The sequence below is a fragment of the Engraulis encrasicolus genome, chromosome 9 (genome assembly GCF_034702125.1).
Source record: "Engraulis encrasicolus isolate BLACKSEA-1 chromosome 9, IST_EnEncr_1.0, whole genome shotgun sequence".
NCBI lineage: Eukaryota > Metazoa > Chordata > Actinopteri > Clupeiformes > Engraulidae > Engraulis > Engraulis encrasicolus.
Window position 1 is genome coordinate 29,641,530 of NC_085865.1, and position 24,300 is coordinate 29,665,829.

Below are 24,300 nucleotides of genomic sequence, written 5' to 3' on the forward strand. Positions count from 1 at the left end.
TGTGGGAGAGACCGAACGTAACCCGGAGAGAGATACAGAGTTCAAGACGAGAGAAAGATAGCAGTGCAAACATGGCAGAGGCCAATGTGTTTTTAGCTCAGGATCAGTTCACTTGTGCAATTTGTTTGGATCTACTAAAGAATCCTGTGGGAATTCCCTGTGGACACAGTTTCTGTATGGATTGTATCTCAGACTGCTGGGATCGAGAGGATCCAAAGGGAGTCTACAGCTGCCCACAGTGCAGACAGACTTTTACTCCAAGGCCAGTTCTGGGTAGAAACACAATGCTGGCTGAAGTGGTGGAGAAGCTGAAGCTTCTGGGACTCCAGTCTGCTCCTGCTGCCCACTGCTATGCTGGACCTGGAGATGTGGAGTGCGACGTCTGCTCTGGGAGAAAGCGGAGGGCTGTCAAGTCCTGTCTTATGTGTCTGTCCTCTTACTGTGAAACACACTTCAGAGTTCACAATGATCTAAACCCAGGGAAGAAACACAAAGTGATTGATGCTGCTGGCAAACTGGAGGATCTGATCTGCTCTCAGCATGATAAACTGCTGGAGGTCACCTGTCGCACTGATCAGACGTGCATATGCATGCTGTGCATCATGGATGAACACAAAGGACATGACACTATTTCAGTTGGAGCAGAGCGGACAGAGAAACAGGTGAGGCATCATATATTCCCTCAATAGCAGAAATGGTACATTATCAATCAAGTTAAGATTTAGTTATGGTTTAAAACACTCCATAACAAAAAAAGAAAATGAAAATATTCCAGACATAAATATTCAGTAGGCCTATTTATACATGTAGCCATACTTTGTCGATTTTTTTCAATCTGGCAGAAACTTACTAGATATCATATAAAGGATATATATGCTTTGGTCATATTCTCATAATGAATCAGTATCCATAACAATAATTATTCAAGAAATAATGTGTTATTAGATATTTCACGTTTACACGTTCAGTTTTCTTTTTTCATGTCCAGAAAGAGCTGGGAGAAACACAGCGAAAATTCCATGACGTCATCAAAGAAAAAGAGACTCACCTACAAGACCTCAGAAAGGCTGTAAAAACTCTTCAGGTAAGTTAACCTTCGCACAAGACAACAGACTGCCCTGCCAGATTTATTAGTTCCTTGTTATGATCACAAGACAGAGAAAATGTCTTGATGCCCATCACAGATGTTTAGAACAGATGTTCTCGATGTGGTGTTGTCTTGTGTTCCAAAAGTGTTCTGCTGACACAGCAGTGGAGAACAGTGAGAGGGTCTTCACAGAGATGATCCACTCCATTGAGAAAAGGCGCTCTGAGGTGAAAAAGCTGATCAGAGATCAGGAAAGGGCTGATGTGAGTCGAGCTGAAGAACTTGTGGAGACACTGGAACAGGAGATCGCTGAGCTGAAGAGGAGAGTTGATGAGCTGGAGCAGTTCTCACAAAGTGAAAATAACATCCGTTTTCTCAAGGTACCATGGTAGCATAAATACTACAGTACATATAATTATAACATATAGTTTATATAAAAGTGATTCCATTTACTGTTAATGCAATATTTCAAAGAATAGGAGAGGGGAAATTAATGTTCAATTTGTAATGTTCTATACATCAAAATACTGTGAATACGGTATATTCTCTGGTGCAAGTATGTAAGGTGCAACCTTGTGCCTTTTGCAGGACATGTAGAATGTGTTCTTGCTAATTGAGTCCAGTGTTAGTTTTGGTGGGCCACAGAGTGTAGCAAAGCTGTCAGCTTTCTCTGGGAGCTCAGCTGATCTAGTTGGTATCCACGGCCGGGTTAACGCACAGGCTAGATATGGCTGCAGCCTATGGCTGCAGCCCCCACCTGCCAGGGGCCACCTGCTTGGCCAAAAGTCAAAAATTGCAGAATTGTCCTTACTCCGCTGGGTGTACATTACTAAGCATCGTAAAGTAATCGGTGTGATCAATTACTGTATTTATTTCAATTCTTAATTCTTTTCTGCATCTCATAGAGTTTCCAGTTTCTGTGTGCATCCACTACATCTGACAAGTCATCTACATGCTCAGTGCATTCAGATGTGCTGTTTGATAGAGTGAGTGACAGCCTCACTGTTCTCAAAGAGAAACTGCAGGATGTGCTCCACCAGGGACTACAGGACATGACTAAAACTGGTATGTCTCACAGTTACAGATATAGGGAGGGAAAGTAATCTCATCGCCCCCTGCTGGCAACGTTCCAACCCCCTGCAACAAATGAATGTTTTTTTTCTTTGAAAAATTACATCTCGGCCCTGACGACGAAGTAGAAGTAGTGGCAGTCATATTATGGGCATGTTGGCCCGTTTTATCGAACCAGGTGGTAAAATGTTCGGTTTTTCACTGATCTGAGCTGATTTTAATATTCTTTAAAAAGCTAATACAGAACTACACTGACTGGCATGTGTGGCTTGTTTACTCCATGTAATTAGCATAGCCAAATTAGCATAGCCAAACATGAGCCAGAGAGGTGGTTACTCGTCACCACAGAAGCCATCATATCTACTAGAGAATTTAAAACCATACCAAAATGATCGCGTGTATATATGTGTAATAAGAAGACAATGTGGAACTCATAGGATTACAAGAATGTGAAGATATGCGAAGAACTTGCGTTCGTTCGCGTTCATTTGTTTCTCTGTGTTGTCAACGAGGCGCGAAGCACAGCATGCTGGGAGCTGTAGTCCGTTTCCGACCAGATTGGCACAATTTCTATTTTTCTTAAAAGGGCAAAAAATGACTTGAGATTTTCACAGGTAGTAGTTCATGCTATTGTGTACGCTGAAAAATGTGTCTGGTGTTATAGTTCCAAGTCATATCTTTGTGGGATTTTTTTAAAAAACTTGTCTATGGGAGTTTCAATAGGATCACCCTGGTGTTTGGAACGTAACCGCTAGGATCGCTGTTTTCCACTTTCCCTCCCAATAATGTTGCACTGCCCCTCATGGCCAGGTCAATAATGCTGAGCACTATTGTGCTTCTTTCCAACAGGTGAACAAATCAGCATTTTCAGACCTTCAGAGCCTGAGACCAGAGACGATTTCCTTAAATGTAAAGCAGTTAAGCAAATTAACACCAGCACAGAGAACACACACACAGAGTGCATTGAAATCATGAACACGCTCACACAAGCAGCACATGCACACTCCCACATACACTACATTCACATGTGTCATGTGTACACACACACACATTCACAAATACCTACTGAAATACACACTGCAGGATACAACAGGTCATTTGAGATGGTTCAGATGTGTGTGTGTGTGCGTGTGTGTGTGTGTGTGTGTGCGTGCGTGCGTGCGTGTGTAATTTGGGTTGTAGTGTATATGTTTGGGTTGTGTGAGAGGGGTTCATGTGAAGTGACATGTAAACTGTAATTTAATGATCACAGTTCATTGTTTCACAATACTACTGGAATCAGGGGCGGAGCTATAGGGGGGGCAAGCAGGGCATTTGCCCCTGGGCCCAGGGCCCTCTTGTATTGTGGTTAGGGCCCTATTGTGACCATAGCAAGCCGTTTGAGGGGCCCCATCAGTGTTTTGCCCTGGGGCCCTGTGTGTAATTGTTCCGCCACTGCCTGGAATACATGTTTGGCAAATTGTTAACAAATTAATAATTATGATTTTAAACCCAACTACAGATTCACATCAGCTGACTTTGGACCCCAACACGGCTCATATTCTGCTGAGATTGTCTGATGGAAACAGAGTAGCAGAAATGGTTAATAAGAGTCAATCATATCCTGATCATCCAGACAGATTTGATAGTGCTGCACAGGTGATGTGTTCAGAGGCTACATCTGCCAGGTGCTACTGGGAGGTTGAGTGGTCTGGAAATGATCTGCATATAGCTGTTTCATACAAGGGGCTGAAGAGGAAAGGAAATCATCATGCTGTTATGCTTGGGTTGAATACAAACTCCTGGGCATTGTATTGCCATCCATCTGGGTTCTGGTTCTACCATAATAATAAATCAATTAAACTCCCTCAGACCTCCTCTAGAATAGGAGTGTATGTGGATCACAGGGCAGGAACTCTGAGCTTCTACAGTGTCTCTGCTAACACAATGACTCTGCTGCACAAAGTAGAGACCACATTCACTGAGCCACTATATCCTGCCTTTTGGTTCCGCGGTGATGGCAAAATCAAATTGTGTTAGTGACAGACCAGCAGAAAAACATGTTCATGTCAATATGGCAAAAAAGAAATATATATTGTGATTATATATATATATATATATATATATATATATATATATATATATATATATATATATATATATATATATAATATTGTGAAATGTTTCATATCTCCCACTCTTTGTGATATTCACTTTAGACTATATGACCATGCCTTGGAAATATTTTGTGAGCTAATGGTAAAGAAGCTTATTTCTTTGTTTTAACATAAACACTCTTAAGTATAATATGGTCGTTAAGTCATGAAGTTAAGGGTTGCATGTAGAATGGTTGTCAATGGTTGTCAATTATTGGCCAGGTTCTCCAGTGTCAATAGTAGCAAAGTTATCACCCTGTGCTGTCATGATCTCTGCACTGGAGTCAGTTGCTGACACTGGGTCTCCACTTAGCAGGTCATATTCAGTTCATTTTGACTGTAGATGTACAGTAATGTAGTACTGGTGACTATGTTGACCATACTTAACTGTTCATCTTCAGGTGCACGGATTTTACTTTTACTTTCCTTTACTTCAGGGAACTGTTATGGTAGGCCTACCTGTAGGATTTTAAAGTGTTTATGTAACACTTTCTGTAAACATTAATATGTGGTGCATTCTTCATCTTCCAATTCTTTTTGTTTGTTTGTTTGTTTGTTTGTTTGTTTGTTTGTTTGTTTGTTTGTTTGTTTTGAATGATGAGTACATACATACTTTGACTCAAATGGTGTCAAATAATGCATGTAATAAAATACACTATGTATAATGTATGTTGTAATTGGTTGTAACTTGTAACACCTTCATTTTTCATTGAAAGAAAACAAGAGCACATTGCAAAATCCTGACCAATTACATTACATAGTGACTTTGACATTTAAAAACAACATAAATTACAGGCTGGCAATGTGTACGTATCAGCAGTATAATGGCTAACCTGTTAAAATCAATGAAAGTAAGGTAAGTAACCCTGCATAGCCTACAAAACCAGCTGCTGTCAACATGTGATGAGATATTTAGTCTCTTCTCGGCAAACAGACCTCAAAAAGTTAAAGTTAGTCATTTCTGTTTCTGTCATGGGTCAACACAATGGACATAAAGTACACCCATTATGGCAATTTATCAATAGGCAAATAAATAAACACATCCGTAGGCTATATAACTTTGTCAGCCAGTAATTTTGAAGACGAGTAGAATCAATATGTAGCCTACCATTTCATCTATCCATCCATCTATCCATCTATCTATCTATCTATCTGTCTATCTATCTATCTATCTATCTATCTATCTATCTATCTATCTATCTATCTATCTATCTATCTATCGAGTGAACTGTGTGACTCCATAGAAAATAGAAATCCTTCAAAGTTCCATAACTAGTCACTATGGAGCCATTGTATAATGGTTGGCCAGAGGAAATGGGAAATGTGTTCTACTGAATTAAAAAATTGAAATGCTTCACTAACAAGTAATTTTAAAACTGGGTTCACGAGAACAGTGTGCGTTATGGGGATATAGGCCTACCAGGGATGACGAGGTGAAATTAGTCAGGGGGCCAAGAGAGACACTTCCAACCTGAAAACACACTGACTCACACGTGGATATGCTATGTACGAATTGACCACAGAATCCTATACATTAAAAAAAAATAATTGGTACCACAGTAGCCTCACAATGAGGCATATAATTCCATAGTAGACCTTATGGAAAGAATGTACTATATCCAAAGTGATTTACAATCGAGGACATGATATAGCTTACAACACTTGCAGATACAAAGTGCACAGGAACTATACGTACTTACAGAACAATATGTGTAGCCTAAATGTTAGGTAGCACAGGGTTAAGTAGTAGGCCTAAAAACACACACACACGCTCTCACACACACACACACACACACACACACACACACACACACACACACACACACACACACACACACACACACACACACACACACACACACACACACACCACAGCTGATCGAGGCATCAGTGAAGTGAATAGTCATGGAAGAGGAGAGAAGAGTCTTAAACAAAATAGATAGGTCATAGGAAGAAACAAATCAGAAACGGTAGAAACAAATCAGAGAATGTAGAATCAAATCAGAAACAAAATAGAATGGATGCCAACAAAACACATTTCGTATAAATAACACAAGCCTTAGTGTAGATTGCTTTGACAATATTGAAGGCTTGTACGTTAAAATGTGCCTGGCTCACCCTGACTGAGTTACTGTTTGCTACGTCCAACAAACAACTGACTTCACAAGACATCATCAGATGCCCAGTGTTCTGGGCTGTGCATCTGTGCTAAACAGAGCAGTATTCTATGTGATGTATACCACTTTATAATGTATACCATAAACTCACATATTGCTCTGTTTACCACAGATCCACAGCCCCCACTGCTGGCCATCTCATGTAATTACACCAAGAGCAGCTGACTGGTGCAGCCATGTGTCACAGTAAACATTGTGATGATCGTGATGTTTTTTTGCCAGCCAGCAAGTTTGCTAGGCAGCGAGCATGCCCACTGTGTCCCGCATGAAGCAAACTGGTTATAATTTCTGTCCACGACGCAGCATATGGGAGTGACCTCTGCGCAGTCATGTCACATGGTCATCGCGGGAACAAAATATTTGCTAAGCAGTCGCACAGTCACCTCAGAGCAACTGCTCTGGCATGGGACCTCCTCCATGCCGTCGGTAATCCCTGATTGGCATTCATCTATCTGACGTAAATTGCGGGTGTAGTCCACATGGCTCTGAGGCCGTTCACGCGCTGCTTCAAGTAGGAAGCAGAATTTTTTTATGTCTTGGGAAATCAGGTTAGGTAAACCTGTCCATCTTGTTTGCCAAGCATTCAACCACACCTATATTAGACCAAGCAGATCTCGTTTTGATCACGAAAATATCTGCTTATTATTATTGTTATTTCTAATCCCAACCACAGATTGCTGTCTGCTGACTTTGGACCCCAACACTGCTCATGATAACCTGAGACTGTCAAAGAAAAAAAGAGTTGTAGAAAGGGTTAAAGAGTCAGGCATATCCTGATCATCCAGACAGGTTTAGTAATGTGTATCAGGTGATGTGTTCAGAGGCTACATCTACCTAGCCTGGTCCTGACCATCCCATAATACTACCATTTCATTTCGTATTTATGGTCTGGCATTTCTTTGCTCTGAAGCGATTGTAGGAAGCAGGAAGTTTGCATTCAGTTATGATTTAAAATTATTGGACACCTTTCACCCAATCGCTGGCAGTTACTCAACAACAACATAGCGCAGACCAATGGCTCTGGCGCAGATGTGTACGTCATTGTCACGAGCGTCCTCCCCCTTTCGCCCCCACGTGGGGGGCGTATTCGATTATTGGCTGTTTTCTGGGGGGGGCGTTGCGATCAAAATTCTACTGCTCCAGGCACTCCACAGAGAAGCACGGCCAGACTACAGTAGTGGAGCCAATCCTTTGGCGGAAGTACGTAGGATGGCTCGCGAGGCTAACATCTACCAGGTGCTACTGGGATGTTGAGTGGTCTACAAATATCGGAATAGCTGTTTCATACAATGGGCTGAAGAGGAAAGGCTGATGACACTATGGTTTGCAAATGCAAACTCCTGGAGTACATTCTCATCCTCTTTACTCCACAATAATGAGCCAACGGACGTTCCTCATACCCTATGTGGATCACAGGGCAGGAACTCTGTGCTTCTACAGTGTCTCTGCTAACACTATGACACTGTTGCACAAAGTAGAGGCCACATTCACTGAGCCACTACCTGCCTTCTGGCTCAATGATGGCAGCAAACTCAAATTGTGTTAGTGACAACAGACCAGCAGAACTGTACATTTAGGTAAGTCTAAACGTGAAAAATGTAACTTCACTCAGCTCTTCTAGAGTCCTATTTCATATGCAATTTAGCCAAACTATGTTTTGTAAAACACTTAATAGACCTTTCCTTGTTGAAGTATTGTGTATAAGGATTTTTTGTCATTGATTTATAACTCTGTACACATGCTATACACAAACTCTGACTAAAAGGGGGTGTTTCACTTATATATTTCCATGATATTTTCAGTATTTACATTGTAGGTCCTGGTCAGGCCATCCAGTGGCGATACATGTTATCAACAGTGCCATTAAGTTGTTGGCACTGAAATCAGTTGCGGCTAGTGGGTAATGTACTTTACTGTTCATATTCAGTTCATCCTGAGACCATTGTATCTAAAGCTACCTATCTAAAGCAGTTGTCATGTCAAACCACTTTTTTAATATATCACAGTACTGTTCAAAAAATGTTCAAAATTACAGTGCTGTTATATCCACTATATACTATATGACTGAAAATCCCTGTAAGTGAGGTTGTGTTTTACAATTTTACATTTTCAGTCAGCCAAACACCTGTTGTCTCATTTACGCGTACACTCGTGTAGTCTAACCGTTACCTCTAATTTGGTGTTTCTTCATGTCATGGTGCCCAATCATAATAATATTTATGGTGATTATCAGCCGCTTAACTATTATGCATATTATGAATATGGGAGTTTCTGTATTGTTCATTTTTCTACAATTAGGGCCTAAATTTTCTGCACTGTAGAGCAAGGTGGTGCCTTTCTGGATGGCCATAGTGTACATTCTATTGAATTCTACATTTTTGAAAGAATGATTGAGCCTACATTTATAGTAATTATTCTGATGCCTAAAAGGCCTTTATTAATGATGAAACAATTCTGTGAGTGAACGCGTAGACATGATCAATGAGCATACAGTACAGGGTGTCTCCATCAGTCTTTGGACAAAAACAAAACAATTGTACATATTATGACACAAAGAGAAGGATACCTGCTGAAATCACAGCACAGTGTTATGTCCATGAAGCACTCATTTCTATAGGGGGCATTCTTTCCAGCTCATCTCCAGACAGCCAGTGTCACCTGTTCCATTTATTAGTGATGTCCGTGCCGACTCGCATGGTCTGTGATCAATCATGGTCCTGTAGCTGTGATAGGGTGTTTCTTCATGTAATGAAATGGGCAGGTAGATGAGAAGAAAGCAGATGTATGAAGACCTAAAGGAACTTTTACAGATGTAATTACTAGTGGTATGGTAGGCCCATTAGGCCTACATAGTTTCCGCTTTGTAATACTTCTGCTACAACTTTGGGCAGAGAGAGTATTGGCAGGGAATTTATGATACAATATGCCTCGCCATGTCACGATACAATATTATGATGTATTGCAAGGTGTCCGAGCAGGCACCGGGCATCGATGGCCTACCCCGCCTCGAGCTGATCAGCAGTAGGCCCCAACAATGTCCTGCTAGGCAGGCGAACAGTGGACTGAACGGGGTCAGCTCTGTGTTCCCACAGCCCATCGGTCCCACAGCTTACCCTTGCTGCTCCATGTTCCCACATTTTTAAGAAATTATTCAAATGTAGGCCCTATGTTCCACAACTCCATGTTCCCACATTTCATAGTGAAGTAAGAGAACATGCCTTTCTCCCTGCCATGGGACATAGGGCCAAAATTTTAATAAATTCTTAGAAATGTGGTAACATTGGGCCAGCATGTAGGGCCTATAAGCTGTGGGACCAATGAGCTGTGGGACCAATAGGCCTGAAAATATATGATGTCTGTGAGACACGCTCCTGACCTGACCCTTGGACCTTCACTAGGACCTTATGCCTAGGCTACTGAATCAAATTTGCATTGAAATGCCTTTTGCAATTTTGGAAAAGAGCTCTTCATTTTTACGCACACGCTAGCAACAAAGAATCTGTAGCCTAGACTTTTTTTTCTTTTTAACCAACTCTGCTTACAGGAGGCCTAATCTTACAGTAGCATAGGCCTAGCTAGACGTGCAGGGCGTCTTCCACTTCGATAGATGGCAATAATGAGTTGTTTTCTTTTGTGCACCATCTCCAACTTGGACGAAAGAGAAAAAAAGAAACGTCGACTCCTGTTGTTGTTATCAAGGCTTTTTTGTTTTGCTGTGTTTTTCTGGCGTTTTTCTCGTAACGCCGAAATCAGACATGGAAGACGACGTCATCACAACACTGAAAATATTAATAATTGGAGAAAGTGGTGTTGGGAAATCAAGGTGACTTGCACGTTATTGCTGTTATAACTGGTTTTCAGAGCGTTAGCTTCAGCTGGCTAATGACAGTCGATGGACTTTGTTGGAACGCGCTACCACTGCGGTTTTGTTTACTGAACATATCGCATTGCGTGTTAACATCTTGCTGTACAGACATTTGAATATAGCTTGTATACTTTTAATAGGCTTCTGGGGCAAATATTATTGTCGAGTAGCTGGACGGTGCAAAGAACAATGGTGGCCACTGATGGTGGCTAATACCTGTGAACTACCATCCTCGAGACGTTTTGGAGACAACTATGACATCATCTCTAATGTGGTGTGGCTTGTTAGTGTTGTTGACAGTCGATTAGTTTCAGGGCTTTTTAGGTCTGGTGTGACGAATTATTGCAGCTAATTTAAGAACTCCCATCGTTAAAGTCACTAGTTTATTACAGTTGATGAAGGTGTGTGTCAATGAAACACACGTTGTTGCCTACCTGCATAGCCAGTTTACCACGTCTGATTGAATTCAAAATGTTGTCCTAGGCTAGCGCTTCAAACGGGCTCTGTCAAACCCCAGTCAATTTCGCAGACAGGCGATTTTAGTCTCGTGCACATCCAATGCCACCCTCTATGGGAGTAGCCAATAATACTTGGAAGTTGGAGCAATGGAAGGACAAGTTTGCTACAGTCTATCAACAGGTTCCTATGGATATTCTGGTCTTGCAGGAAGCAGATTATTTGTTCGCTACATTCATTGTAGGGCCTATGTGTGTGGTCTTCTTGACCATGTGTGACACACTCACACACACACACACACACACACACACACACACACACACACACACACACACACACACACACACACACACACCTTAACCAAGTAGGCCTCAACAATGTTCTTGAAGTTGACACATTTTATGATTGGTCCCCCTCAGTATTGGTCCCACCAATTCAGTAGGCCTATGAGGAGAGATTCCAAAAACATGGGCTTCCTTTCTTCCTCTTTCTTGTCAGATGCACTCCCTGAACAGGGAAATGCTTTCCTATAATGTTAACACCACCTTGCTTTGTGTATTGAGATACAGTATTGCATATTGTAGTATGTAGCCCATGTATATATTTGAAGAGTTTATTTGCAAAAGGGTGTATCTCCATTTTATAGAATGTTGGGAAATCGACTTTGTGTATTGGGCATTCCGTTAATTGCATTGCAAAAAGCATTTTATATAGGTTTAAAAAGTATGCTCCCACTGTATTTGTATGGTTATAATTCACACATAGGTGATATAACCTCTCTGAACTGTCATTTCCAATAATAAAATGCAAAAGTAAAAAATGGTGGATACACTTTTACAATGAAACCCATCATTTGTTTATTTATGTATTTCCCTCCCAGTGAGGTACATGTAAATGCATACTTAATTAACTGTGACATGTCTGTGTCCAGCTTCAGTCATATTGCCTCAGTTTATTGCAGGCTATATCTTTTTGTTAGAGTTTGCATTCCATCACATAGTGGAATTCCACTAATCCTTTAGTCGGTTGGTCATTCTGTACAGGATTTTTTTCCCTCAGTAATCGTCCCAGGAAAAGTAAATCTACCCCTTTTCTCCCCCCTCTGTTTTATATGCATGTTAAGTTATTGAAAGGAGTAAAGCTGTTGATTTTAATGGTGAGCCTGGATTGAAGCGAAACATTCTCACCTTCCCTCTCTCTGTCCTTCTCATTTTAGCTCCACTCTCCCTGGAGCCTTAATATTATCCACCAAACTTTATTGCCATACTAAATGATCTCACCCTTGAAGTTTCCAATATCCTCTGCTGGAAAAAGTGGGTGTGCTTCACATCCGTCTATTTAAAAAAAAAAAAAAAACTACATAAAATTCTCCTTAGGGAAGGGGGCTAAAGAATGAACATCAGTCTAAAGATGACCAAAATCATATCAATAATTATACTATTTCAAGATATAAGAAGCTTTATTGTCTGTTCAGAAAGTGGTCTGAAGGTGTGTGTGTGTGTGTGTGTGTGTGTGTGTGTGTGTGTGTGTGTGTGTGTGTGTGTGTGTGTGTGTGTGTGTGTGTGTGCGCGCGCGCACGCCTGTGTGCCTGTGTGGCTGTGTGCCTGTCATTTGTTTGAGTCATTTAAGTCCATTAACGGTAATTTGCAGCACCTTACATTAAATAATATCAAATTACTGCAGAGTGACAATTAAACTAGTTCAGTGGAAGTTGAATAGTTCAAAACGGAGGTATTTAAGTTGGTCCCTTTTTCCTATTGGTCTTAAGTGTTTCATATCTGAAAGGCATCCAGACGGTGTCTAACTGTCCGCCGTGCAACAGTCCTTTGTTACTCATCCCCTCTGCGCTATTGGCACACCTGCTGCCGTCGGGCCCCTAATGTGGTCTATCAGGTTTCCCGTAAATACAGGGAGCAGTGCTGGCAATGCCGGCAGTATGGCTCAGTCTCTCTCTTCCTCCTGCGTTGCACGGCCGAGTGAGTAATTGTTACGCAGCTGGAAAGGAAATGAGTGGGATCATCTAATCAAATGCATGGTCTCTCGTGCACGCTCACGGAAATGCAAGAATTGGGGGGGGTTGAGGTGCGAGGGTGGACTGGAGAGGTATGTACGTAGCCACAAGCTTGCACTCATTAATATTGCAGGTCACACTGGTGTTGGTTGTGAAAAAGAAGCCGTGCAGGTTAAGCTCCAGAGCCACAGTCAGTGGAGACGGAGGTGTGTTGATCTTCTTGCTGAGCACACGCGTGCCTCCGAGTAGGCACCCAGCCCAGCACTGGCCCTTTGTAGGCCCCAAAGGAATCATCCTCACAGAGAGAGCAGGATGAACTTACTGGACAGTCCGTACCAGGCCTGAACATTAGCCTACGGCCTGTAAAATAATAAAGCACAGAGCATTACTGTGATTAGGCCCCATTTGTGATGAAGAATTATTAAATGGTAATATTTTTTTCAGCTCTAATAATTTGTTTTTGTTTCTTTCTTTCTTTCATTCTTTCTTTCTTTCTTTGCTGCAGTCTTTTGCTGCGATTCACAGATGACATGTTTGATCCAGAGCTGGGAGCTACAATTGGTGAGTGTTTTACCAAGAGTGATTCCAGCAGGAATCAGCAAATTTTGGAAAAGTTCCCCATTTGACCCCCTCAGATTTGACCAGACCAGAAGTGCATACTGTATAATTTGATCGCTCTTTCATGTCCTCCTCGTACACTTTCATGCCCTCCTCGTACACTCTCTGTCTGTCTTTTGAGGCTTTAATCTTTACAGTATTCTCTTTTTCGTGCACAAATACTGTTTGACTTTCCGTGTCCGAACACCCCTGGTAAAAATCGTTATGCAGTATTTCTTAAAAATAGCCCAATGCAGACACTCATCTACTATGCTGGGTAAGGTCTCTCTCTCTCTCTCTCTCTCACTCACTCACTCACTCACTCACTCACTCACTCACTCACTCACTCACTCACTCACACACACACACACACACACACACACACACACACACACACACACACACACACACACACACACACACACACACACACACACACACACACACACACACACACACACACACACGCTTTAAAAGACCACTGTAAATCAGGGCTCCTGCAGAAGGATGACGGCTGTTGATGGCTTTGCCGAGGGCGAGGCCTTCCTCGGCGAGAGCGGTTGTGTATGTGTGCTTGTGTGATCGACCGAGAGTCCATGATTGTGCATGTGTGTGTAGGGCAAAAATCGTGATATCGAAATCGGGATTTCAATCGGGATTTAATCGTGGTAATAGGGACCTGCCTTCAAGAGCCTCCTTGAAGCCAGAACATACGAACAGGCTGGTGTTTCTGAACAGAAATTCGTTCACCTAAGTTTTATGCTATTGCCTTTTACATAATTATTCCAATTCGTTTTATTTTGTTCATCCCATATATGATTAATTCTTGGTTATATTTCATTTGTTATATATTTTTTTTAAATCAGCAAAAATCAATATTCGTGATTAATTACCGTGATTATGATTTTGACCCAAATAATCGTGATTATGTTTTTTTCCATAATCGTGCAGCCCTATGTCTGTGTATGTACACTGCATGCATGTGTGTGCGCGCGCCGGGCGTCTCTAAAACTCTAGCCTTTCTGTCTCAAGGTCCTGGCTTCGCTCTCCCAGGCGACCCTGACAGCATTTCATAACTCAGTCAAGAGAAGAAGGAAAAGGTGGGGTGGGATGGGATGGGATGGGATGGAGAGACGAGGGGACGAGTGGGCAAGAGAAAACGAGCTGGACATAACATGTAAGGATTCATCAGCCTTGTCAATTGGCAAAGATGCCAGACTGGGGGAAGGGAGGGACAGCGGTGTGGTTGTCAAGGGCATTACTGCTGTGACAACTGTAAGACTGGGTGCTTTGATGGCTAAGCCAACTGCACAGTAGGAAGCAGTTCTCCTTTCTAAGGCTGGGTGATACGCAAAAAAAATCATCATGGCCTTGGCTGTGAATCAAATGGTGAAGGCTGTTTCGCTAGGGACCTGGGTTTGAATCCGGCCCGAGGTCATTACCTAATCCTCCTCCATCTCATTCTCCCACTCACTTCCTGTCATCATCTTGAATGGTCTTCCTATCAAATAAAGGCTGAAATGTCCCTTAAAAAACCAGATCATAATATACAGTATTTTGCCAACAGTTAGCCGGACTTAATTTAGGATTATGATTGGACAGTAGAATTTCACATCAAAACTGCCTCAGAATCTCATCATCATCACCACCAGAATGACATGATAGTGCATGTGGCACACATCGAAACACACAGAATGAAATGCACAGAATATGAAATGGAAAAACGCAACAAAAAACACAAGGACCACAATAATAAAGAGTTTATTATTAATAGTAAGTTAGATTATTTTCTGAATGGCCCAGACCTCCAGCAGATGGGGTGAGTGAGTCGTTAGGCCTGACTTCAAGTCCGAGTTCATGTCGGACAGGTGACCTGTGATGGTGCTTATAGATGAAGCTCCTCTCATATCCGTCAGGAGAGCTTTTACCTGGAAGCCTGGACACACACACACGCACGCACGCACGCACACGCACACGCACACAGAGCACGCACAGAGGCCTTTAATGTGCGTCAGGTCTGGTGATCCGTCATACTTATATCGATGGCTAAAACATGTCTCCCAGAGATGGGGGTAACAGAATGCCTCCTTTTATTTATTACGCACGGTTGGTCTCTCTCCATACTCTCCTTTTGTGTGCTCTCACACACATGCACATGCACACGCGCACACACACTCACACTCACGCTCACACTCTCTCACACACACACACACACACACACACACACACACACACACACACACACACACACACACACACACACACACACTATCACCTGATCCATTATTAAATCTCTCTTCGCGGTGCTCCTGAGTGAGTGTTGAATGGCCTGTCTCGTGGATATACCTTCGAGAGAGACGTCTGTAAAATCACTCAACAAGCGCACGCACCATCTCCTTGTGCTAACTTCCAGAATGCATCGTGTGTGTGTCTGTGTCTGTCTGTGTGTGTGTGTGTGTGTGTGTGTGTGTGTGTGTGTGTGTGTGTGTGTGTGTGTGTGTGTGTGTGTGTGTGTGTGTGTGTCTGTGTGTGTGTGTGTGTGTGTGTGTGTGTGTGTGTGTGTGAATGAATGAGAGTCTATGTGATCATCATCAGAGTAGCCCTGCTTGTATTGGCCCAACCGCCAGGGCTCGCTTCTGGCTGTCGTTCAGCTGTGATGCATGTCCATACCGTCTCACACCGGTGTTGCTTCAGTCTGCTCTTACACACACACACACACACACACGAGCGAACCAGGCCCCTTGGAGTGTAGATGAATATTTGAGTCATTCGTCAAATACCTGGGTTTTCTACATAGCATGGGCGCACTGCAGTGTGTAGAGCCGAGTTTCAGCTTAAAGGAACAGTCTGCTCTTCCTGGAAATGAGCCCATTTCCCTCCTCCGCTTGAGTTTTAATAGTTCAGTTTCATCTTTCTTCTGTTCTTCTGTCACTCTCTGTGTCTGGTGAAGTTACTCCTCGTTTTAAGCTAACATGTACCGTATCGTTGAACTGAATGGGGCAATTAGCTGCTAGCTGGTGCCATTAGGTTCAGCAATACATGCTAGCTTGGAGATACTACATGACAGAGAACAGCTGGATTTTTTTTTTTTTTTAAATGTTTAACTCGTTTAACTAATTTGCTGAAATGGTGGACTGTTCCTTTAATGTGGAAGCGGAACGTGGTGTATCATCAGCATCAGCAGCAGAGCTGAATATCACAACAGGCCCAGGGAAGTGTTTGGAAAGGGAGGGAGGGGGGTCAATCTCTAGGGGAGGGAGAGTCTGGCTCACTACTTGTCTGGCTGGCTGACTGCGTCTGATTCCGGCCTTGTTTTGGCCTCGCTTCTGCTTGTTTTATTACTTGAGCAATGTTGTGGTAGGTCTCCTCTGCATACGTTCATTTAATTTCTTCTGTGTGTGTGTGTGTTTGTGTCACAGGCGTGGATTTTAAAGTGAAGACCCTCACAGTGGATGGTAACAAGACGAAACTTGCTATCTGGGTAAGTGCTCATTTTTGTGTCTCGGGCGTGTGTGGGTGTGGAAAGAGACAGACAGACAGACAGACAGACAGCAGACACATATTGCCATTGCCTACCGCAATGTTGATATCATCCTGCCATCCCTCTGGGCATGATATTTTTATTAGTCTTTTCTCCTTATATTCTTATTTTATCTTTTATTCCTTTTTATTCTATTTTGATTTTATTTTAATTTTAATTTTATATCGTTTAATTTAATTTTATTCAACTTAAACATACTTTTCTGTAAAGCACATTGAATTGCATTCATGTATGAAATGCGTTATACAAATAAAATTGTCTTTCGCTTTTGTTGCCTTGCCTTGGGCAATTTGTACTTTTACCAGTAGAGGGCGATATAGGCCCACAGTTTGCACTGCTGTAGCGCTGCTTTTTGCTGCAATTGGAAATATTTTACTCCTGTGTGGAATGCCATAGATCCAGATATGTCGAGGCCGAAGCCATTTTTATATTGATTCAGTTACCGGTATGCATACACACCAGGCACACAGTGTGTGCACAGGTGTAGCATTCGCCTCATATGTGTGCAGCCCATTCTTCACAGACGAAGAAGAAGTCAATGATTGTGTAATGATATTTACTGAAGCCTTTATTAATAAGTACGAGGAATGTCCTTAGAGTATGTGATATGCAACCAACTGAAAACCAGTGTTTCAGTGTTCATCAGTGTTGCACTGCATCTTGCATTTTCACAACTAGCTTTTGTGTGCGTGCGTGCGTCCGTTTGTGTGCGTGTGTGTCCACAGGACACAGCTGGTCAGGAGCGTTTCCGAACACTGACGCCGAGCTACTACAGAGGAGCTCAAGGAGTTATTCTGGGTTAGTAAGCAGCAACGATACTAAGACACAAACACACACGATTAGTACCATGCATTCACTTGTAGGAGGATGGTTTTGCAAGGTTGCACGTTAATAGTCTTAGATAGGCACTCACACACACTGACGTAGGAGCACTACATGGTAGATCGATTAAATTAAATGTTCTTGTCAGTGCCATTTAGCACCGACACTTTGACGTTGAAATGCAGTGGGTAGCCTCAGATGAGGATGGTTTGTGTGCTTATGGACCCAGCAGGCTTCCGTTGCCCGACACTGGCCTGTAAAATCATCTCCGCTGCCTGAGCCCTAAAGCTGGACCGAGTCCCTGAGAGTGCCAGATCCTAGCCACTAAACTTTATGGTGCCATGCTATAGAGTAGACCATATTGGTGTTTGCACAGACTCTCACAGTTGTTTTTTTGTTTTGTTGTTGTTGCTGTTGTTGTTGTTGTTTACCGTTTATCCCTCCTTCATAATCTTTAACACACAATGTGCCTTGTTTTGCTCTCAGTCTACGACGTGTCAAGAAGAGACACTTTTGCGAAGCTGGACAACTGGCTGAATGAGCTGGAGACGTACTGCACAAGGAACGACCTGGTCAAGATGCTGGTGGGGAACAAAATCGACAAAGTACGTACTTTTGTCATACCTCATCATTCACTAATGTGACTGTATTGTCCAGTAACACAAGTCTTTACTATTTATTATTATGATTATTTTTAATTATTATTATTGATTGATATTTTATTGATGTTTTTAAGGACGGCCATGAAGTGGAAAGAAACGAAGGACTAAAGTTTGCACGAAAACATTCCATGCTTTTCATTGGTAAGACCAAAAAGCTACAAAACGCAGACGCCATACACACACATGCACAGACACACAACAGCCTTAGCAGTAGAGTAGTAGACATTTGTCTCTGAGTAGCAGTGATGCGAATCGCACAGTTTGAGTATAATGAGCACAAACGCGCAAGAGAAATGCAGATCCATACTCCCTCACCCCTCCCCTCCCCCGCCCCCTTTCCTTAGAACGGCGATCAAACGGCTACGCTTGCAGCTCACATAGAATAGCCCAAGTTAGACGGCAGCTGGAATCCGTCAAAATGTCTCGAGGATTGTCACTGGCTCTGTAATTGGCAGCCCAAGCTTTCAGCTGCATGTGAAACAAATCATTAATCAGGGCCACTTCCAAACAGACCCAGAAATAAGGAGACGGGCGCGCAACGCCCCACCCACCAGCCAATCAGGCCAGTCCGCGCTTTTCACTTTAGCACTCTGGGGGAAGGCGGGCAAGAAGTATGGCACTCGCCCATTAACAAGCTGAAACTGGACTGGAACATTGCTTGCCCCCAGGATCATTTGCCGTCTTATCAAGTGCCTAAACATGGCAGCCAAACATGAAGTTTCGCTCAATCAAATTAAGTTGTTTTCTCTACTTAATAGAGCTGCCTTTCCCAAAACTCAGCCTGTAATGGTCATTTTTTTTAGGCAGCTTCGATGTACCCTCATATCGGGTTTTTTTTCTCCAGCTGCTTGCAAATATTGAAAGCAGCAGCTGCTAAAGTTGCCTTCACAACATAGTCAGATGGAATTAGCCACCTCTCTACTGAGGCAGCGAGACATCCAGGCAGCTGCCTTTGGTTTCGAAGGAAGCCATGGAGTGGCACAGCGAGGCGCATGGAGGAGGATGCTAACTCTGAGCCTCAAATACTCGCTTGCCCACCCGCTCGGAGGTGTCCATTGCAATTTGGTTTTGTCCCTAGTCCTTCTCCTTCTCCTCCTCATCTTCTTCCTCTCACCCTCTTCTTCGTCTTACTGATCCTCCTCTTCCTCATCCTCATCTTTCTCCTTCTCGTCCTTCTCCCTCTCCTCCTCATCTTCCTCCTCCTCCTCCTCCTCCTTTTTTTCTTCCTCCTTCTCCTCCTCCTCTTCCTCCCCCACCTCCAGCTCATGGTTTGCTTCAGCCGTCCATGTTGTCCTGGCCGCCTGACAGACAGTGGCCTGCACTTTACATTATGAGATGAAGCTGTGCCATGGATGAGGTCATCTCTTTTTCTTTTTCTTCTCCGTTTTTTCCTTTTTTGAAGCGTCAAACAGGAATTAGGGATTAAGTCAAAAATCCAGTGTGACATTGAAATTAGAGTGCTTCCGTCTCGCGTTTCAGCTCTCTGTTTTTAGCCCCTGATCGCGCCGGCGAGCTCAGCCGACCTCAGACCTTCGACGCTTTGGCAGACTCGCCTGGGCCGAGTGTGACGCATTACTGTGTGTGTGTGTGCGTGTGTGTGTGTGTGTGTGTGTGTGTGTGTGTGTGTGTGTGTGTGTGTGTGTGTGTGTGTGTGTGTGTGTGTGTGTGAGAGAGAGAGAGAGAGAGAGAGAGAGAGAGAGAGAGAGAGAGAGAGAGAGAGCTTGCAAGCACGCTTGTGTTTGTGTATCTTAAGTTGACGTCTTTTCCCTCCAAAATGGAAATGCGGAGGCGCACACTCATACACAGACGCGCGCACACACACACACACACACACACACACACACACACACAGTCACACAGTCACACACACAGAGTCTAGGTGTATTTGTCTGCACAAGACAGAGAAAGACAGACTGTGTGCCCGTAAATGAATGTGTAGGTATGTTTAAGTAAGTGAATGCGTGCGACCATAATTATGTAAGCACACATCCGTCCAAATTAGCTGCCTTTTAGACAGGCTATTGATGAGGGCAGCCGGTTGAAGACATAAGCAGATGGGACTAGATGGGGCACCAAGATCCCCCCCAAACCACCTCCACCCCCACCTCATACCCCTTCTGCCTGTGGTGGAGTGCTGGGCCTTGCTCCCCATTCAGCAAAGGCGCTGAGCGTTTTTCCCCATGCCTCTGCTCTGCCTTTCCATGTCTCTGCCTCTGCCTCTCCATGTCTCTTCCCATCGCTTTGCCCATCACTCAGCTCCAGCTGGTGGGTTTTTCAAGGGGCTCCGGCCTGCTCTCCTTCCTCCATCACCCTCTGTGGTGCCCGCATGCTCCTCTCCCCAACCGTGCTCCCCTCTTCCCCTGGTCCCCTTCTGATGGCATTAGCTTTACTGCCATTCGCTAATCTGCCCTACAAAGGCAAAGAGCAGTAACTACTAGGGCTGTAACGATATTGTATCGAACCGAGAAATCGTGATACACAGAGTCACGATACTGTATCGTGATACAAGGAGGCAGTATCGTGATATGCCCTTTCAAAGTTTTATTACCCATTAGTCCAGAAAACAACCTTATGATTTGATGTGATAGTGTTTCCAAACTTCAGTGGAGATACATTTCAGAAATCGTGGGGTGTATCGAACCGCATGTCAAAAATCGTGATATGAACCGAATCGAGAGTTGAGTATACCGTTACAGCCCTATAACTATATATTTTTACAAATTGAGTTAAGACTTTTTGGGGGCAAATTTGTGTTCACTACAATATCCAACTTAACACCTTTGAGACTTTGAGGGCATTCTTTCAGTTTCAATATCGACGTAGTTACTGCACTTTGTGTTTGTAGGGCCATATTGGGCAAAGAAGTATCCCCGTCAACACAACCAGTTTAACTCGGGTATTAGACAGTCAGGTCTCATGCGCTTGTGTTTTACTGAACTTGTCCTGCCATATTTCGGTCTCCCTCTCTCCCACTCTCTCTCCCATTCCCTGCCTTTCTCTCCAACCCCCTCTCTCCATCTCCACTCCACCCCCCTCTCTCCCCATTTCTACTGCTCTTTCTCTCTCTCTCTCTCTCTCTCTCTCTCTCTCTCTCTCTCGCCCCCCCCCTTCCTCCATGTCAGAGGCGAGCGCCAAGACGCGGGACGGTGTGCAGTGTGCGTTTGAGGAGCTGGTGGAGAAGATCCTGCAGACCCCGGGGCTGTGGGAGAGCGAGGGGAAGCGGGGCCTAAAGCTGGCCGACCTGGAGGAGGAGCAGGGGGGAGGGGGCTGCGGAGGATACTGCTCCCTCGTCTGATGCCGCTCCCTTCTCCTATCCAGCCATATATCCATCAGGCCGTTCGTCCAGCCATCCAGACAAGCATACACACACCCACAAGCACACACAAATTCAAAGATACCCACACACACACACACACACACACACACACACACACACACACACACACACACACACACACACACACACACACACACACACACATATGGACACTTGAAGACACACACACACACACACACACACACCACGCTGTGCACGCCATGCTGAAACGCTAGACCCATGACAAGGGAAGGACTTATCACACATTACACAGCCACAGTCAAGCTTGTGCCCTGTCTCTGTGTTATCACAGGCACTGGCACACTCATGCACGCACACACTTGAGCACACCTACACACACACACACACACACACACACACACACACACACACACACACACACACACACACACACACACACACACACACACACACACACACACACACACACTTATAGACATAGTACATACCTACATGCCCTGCACATTAACACCCATCCATGCAGTATGTTGTAGGACCATAGATGTTTCTTCTGATATCAGAAAAAAATGTCTTATGATCACATTGTTTTTCACTGCAAAGCCGGGAGCACATTAACGCTAAACGTTCTCCGACCGAAGACCGAATTGTGCATTAACCTTTCACTGGGAGTGGGTTCTGATGACTTGAAACAGCACCATGAAAATCAGCATGCGTTCCTTGTACTTACAAGGCAAACAATAAATACCTTATTGGTTCTTTTAAGTTTAAATTGACATGTAAAATGGGGTACTACTAGAGCAACGGGAAAAAGATATTTGCTGCATAAGTAAAAGCACCCACATATTCAACCAAATATCTAAAAGATATATATGTCAAATCGAATATTTGAATGCTCTTCATAGCATTTGATTCATTTTAGTTTGTTTGTGTAAATATCTGTTTTATATGAGTTGTGGGTTGCACACGCATGATAACATAAGTCACACAAACCTGACGTGTTTCTGTGCTTGACTTGGTCTGACCTGCATTTTCTGGTAAAGATGCAGAGTACTTTTTTTCTATTTAGTTGTGGCTGTGACATGCACATGTTCTTGCTGCACATACACACCGCCACAACTAGGCTACTGTGCTAAAAGACAGTGACCAGCTGTTAGGGGTGCACGGATATTGCCTGGGATGCCTTGTCGGGAAAGCCGGAAGTGTCTGGGCAGTCTTGGCTAAGTGTGTTTGTGGCAGATGTACCCTTGTCCTGTTGTGTCATGTGGTGTCGGAGCAGATGTGAGCGCAGGCGTGTGATAAAAGCACCGCAGTAGTCTGTATTTTGGCTTCAAGGTGCAAATCCGCCAACTAGCATGTGGCGGAAAGTTCTGGGAGAGCATTGCCTGTTTAGCACAGATGCACGTGAGTCATAGTGGTGTGTGTACAAGCTGTTGAACAGAATGACTGACGAGACCAACAAACAGATATTCAGTCAGACGAACAGACAGAGACAGACTATAATGGCACAGAAGCAAAAGTGTGATGCCCTTTCCTCTTCTTTAGCTCCTTCCCTCCCTTTTTTTACAGTTTGTCCCATTTCATTACTTTTGAGTTTTTGTATTCCCAGAATGGATTTTAGTGCTGTTAAAACTACCGTTGACATTGACCCTAAGCTGTCTAGCAGTTGGGCCTACCTTTTCTTTTTTGGCATACCAGCATGGAGATGTGTGTAGGCATGCAATTTCGTTTTTTTTCTCTCTCTCTCTCTGTTTTCTTTCATTTCTGATAAATGTTTGTATGTCAATTGAGCTGAAATGTGTTTTGGTTTTCCTATTGGGCAGTGCTATAGGGCGTTTTGTGTATATCATTTTCTTTGGTTCCACTAATATGCACATCATTTCTATTTATTAGTGTTCAATGAAGGCTCTCCAAAGATGCATCAATTTTAACTGAAAATACAAGATAGAATTTGCTACACGATGGAACTTACAGAAAGGACTTGTGATATCAGCCATAGATATCAGTACTGTTAAAACAAGCAAACAAAAAACATCCCTCCAGGAATGGCAAATAATGTTTATCTTAGCATTGGCAAAGCTTATTGCATGATTATTATTTTTTTTAACAAATTGATATTATATATTCTGACCAATACCCTCCTTCTTTGTATCTTCAGAAACCTTAAATAAGTATTTACAATAAATAAAGAAAATAAAACAACACAAATATATGTGTCTGTCATAGTTATCTGTCCAAATACCCTCATCGACCCGCTGTGGGCTTTGGCCATGGGCGCTCACAGAGCAGTGGGAGTTCTGGGTAATCTCCGCTTGTTTCAGGCGGCCGTCCTCACATGGTCTTAAATCATCCTCTGCTCTTGACAGCACAAGGCCGTTTCCATGGCAATAATTGGGTTTGACTGGTAGATGTGTAATTCCTGCGTGTGTGCGCATGAAAAGACGACTCGTGACACGGTGGTGTTGCCATAGGACACTCACAACAGCTCGGAAGGGGGAGCGCTGCAAAAGTTTGGGTGAAAATATGTCTCGATCAAACAACAAGTGCGTCGGACGCGGCGAGCGCACGGCGGTGTGCACTG

At 43.4% G+C, this 24,300-nt stretch overlaps 2 protein-coding genes across 4 annotated transcripts; both read left to right on the plus strand.

The window, feature by feature from the left end:
* LOC134455679 (tripartite motif-containing protein 16-like) lies at nucleotides 1-4,239 on the plus strand. Of its 3 annotated transcripts, none has more exons than XM_063206894.1 (6): nucleotides 1-662; nucleotides 989-1,084; nucleotides 1,234-1,467; nucleotides 1,993-2,152; nucleotides 3,008-3,067; nucleotides 3,660-4,239. In XM_063206894.1, exons 1-6 carry the CDS (start codon nucleotides 72-74, stop codon nucleotides 4,175-4,177), a joined length of 1,659 nt encoding a protein of 552 aa, XP_063062964.1. In that variant the 5' UTR covers nucleotides 1-71; the 3' UTR covers nucleotides 4,178-4,239. The 3 variants fall into 3 exon arrangements, with proteins under 3 accessions (XP_063062964.1, XP_063062966.1, XP_063062965.1); XM_063206896.1 differs by having other exon boundaries at nucleotides 3,008-3,075; nucleotides 3,660-3,763; XM_063206895.1 differs by lacking the exon at nucleotides 3,008-3,067.
* Nucleotides 4,240-10,112: 5,873 nt separating this feature from the next.
* Nucleotides 10,113-23,916, plus strand: rab18a (RAB18A, member RAS oncogene family). The gene is made up of 7 exons (XM_063206897.1): nucleotides 10,113-10,293; nucleotides 13,308-13,363; nucleotides 16,819-16,880; nucleotides 17,666-17,738; nucleotides 18,249-18,367; nucleotides 18,499-18,565; nucleotides 21,547-23,916. Exons 1-7 carry the CDS (start codon nucleotides 10,226-10,228, stop codon nucleotides 21,717-21,719), a joined length of 618 nt encoding a protein of 205 aa, XP_063062967.1. The 5' UTR covers nucleotides 10,113-10,225; the 3' UTR covers nucleotides 21,720-23,916.
* Nucleotides 23,917-24,300: the final 384 nt, after the last annotated feature.

Bases quoted from the DNA above. Each gene is read 5' to 3' on its own strand.
- rab18a (XM_063206897.1), top strand. From the start codon at position 10,226: ATGGAAGACGACGTCATCACAACACTGAAAATATTAATAATTGGAGAA. The intron at 13,364-16,818 runs GTGAGTGTTTTA...TTTGTGTCACAG, and splicing joins AGAGCTGGGAGCTACAATTG to GCGTGGATTTTAAAGTGAAG. The intron at 17,739-18,248 runs GTTAGTAAGCAG...TTTTGCTCTCAG, and splicing joins AGCTCAAGGAGTTATTCTGG to TCTACGACGTGTCAAGAAGA.
- LOC134455679 (XM_063206894.1), top strand. From the start codon at position 72: ATGGCAGAGGCCAATGTGTTTTTAGCTCAGGATCAGTTCACTTGTGCA. The intron at 663-988 runs GTGAGGCATCAT...TTTCATGTCCAG, and splicing joins CAGAGCGGACAGAGAAACAG to AAAGAGCTGGGAGAAACACA. The intron at 2,153-3,007 runs GTATGTCTCACA...TCTTTCCAACAG, and splicing joins ACAGGACATGACTAAAACTG to GTGAACAAATCAGCATTTTC.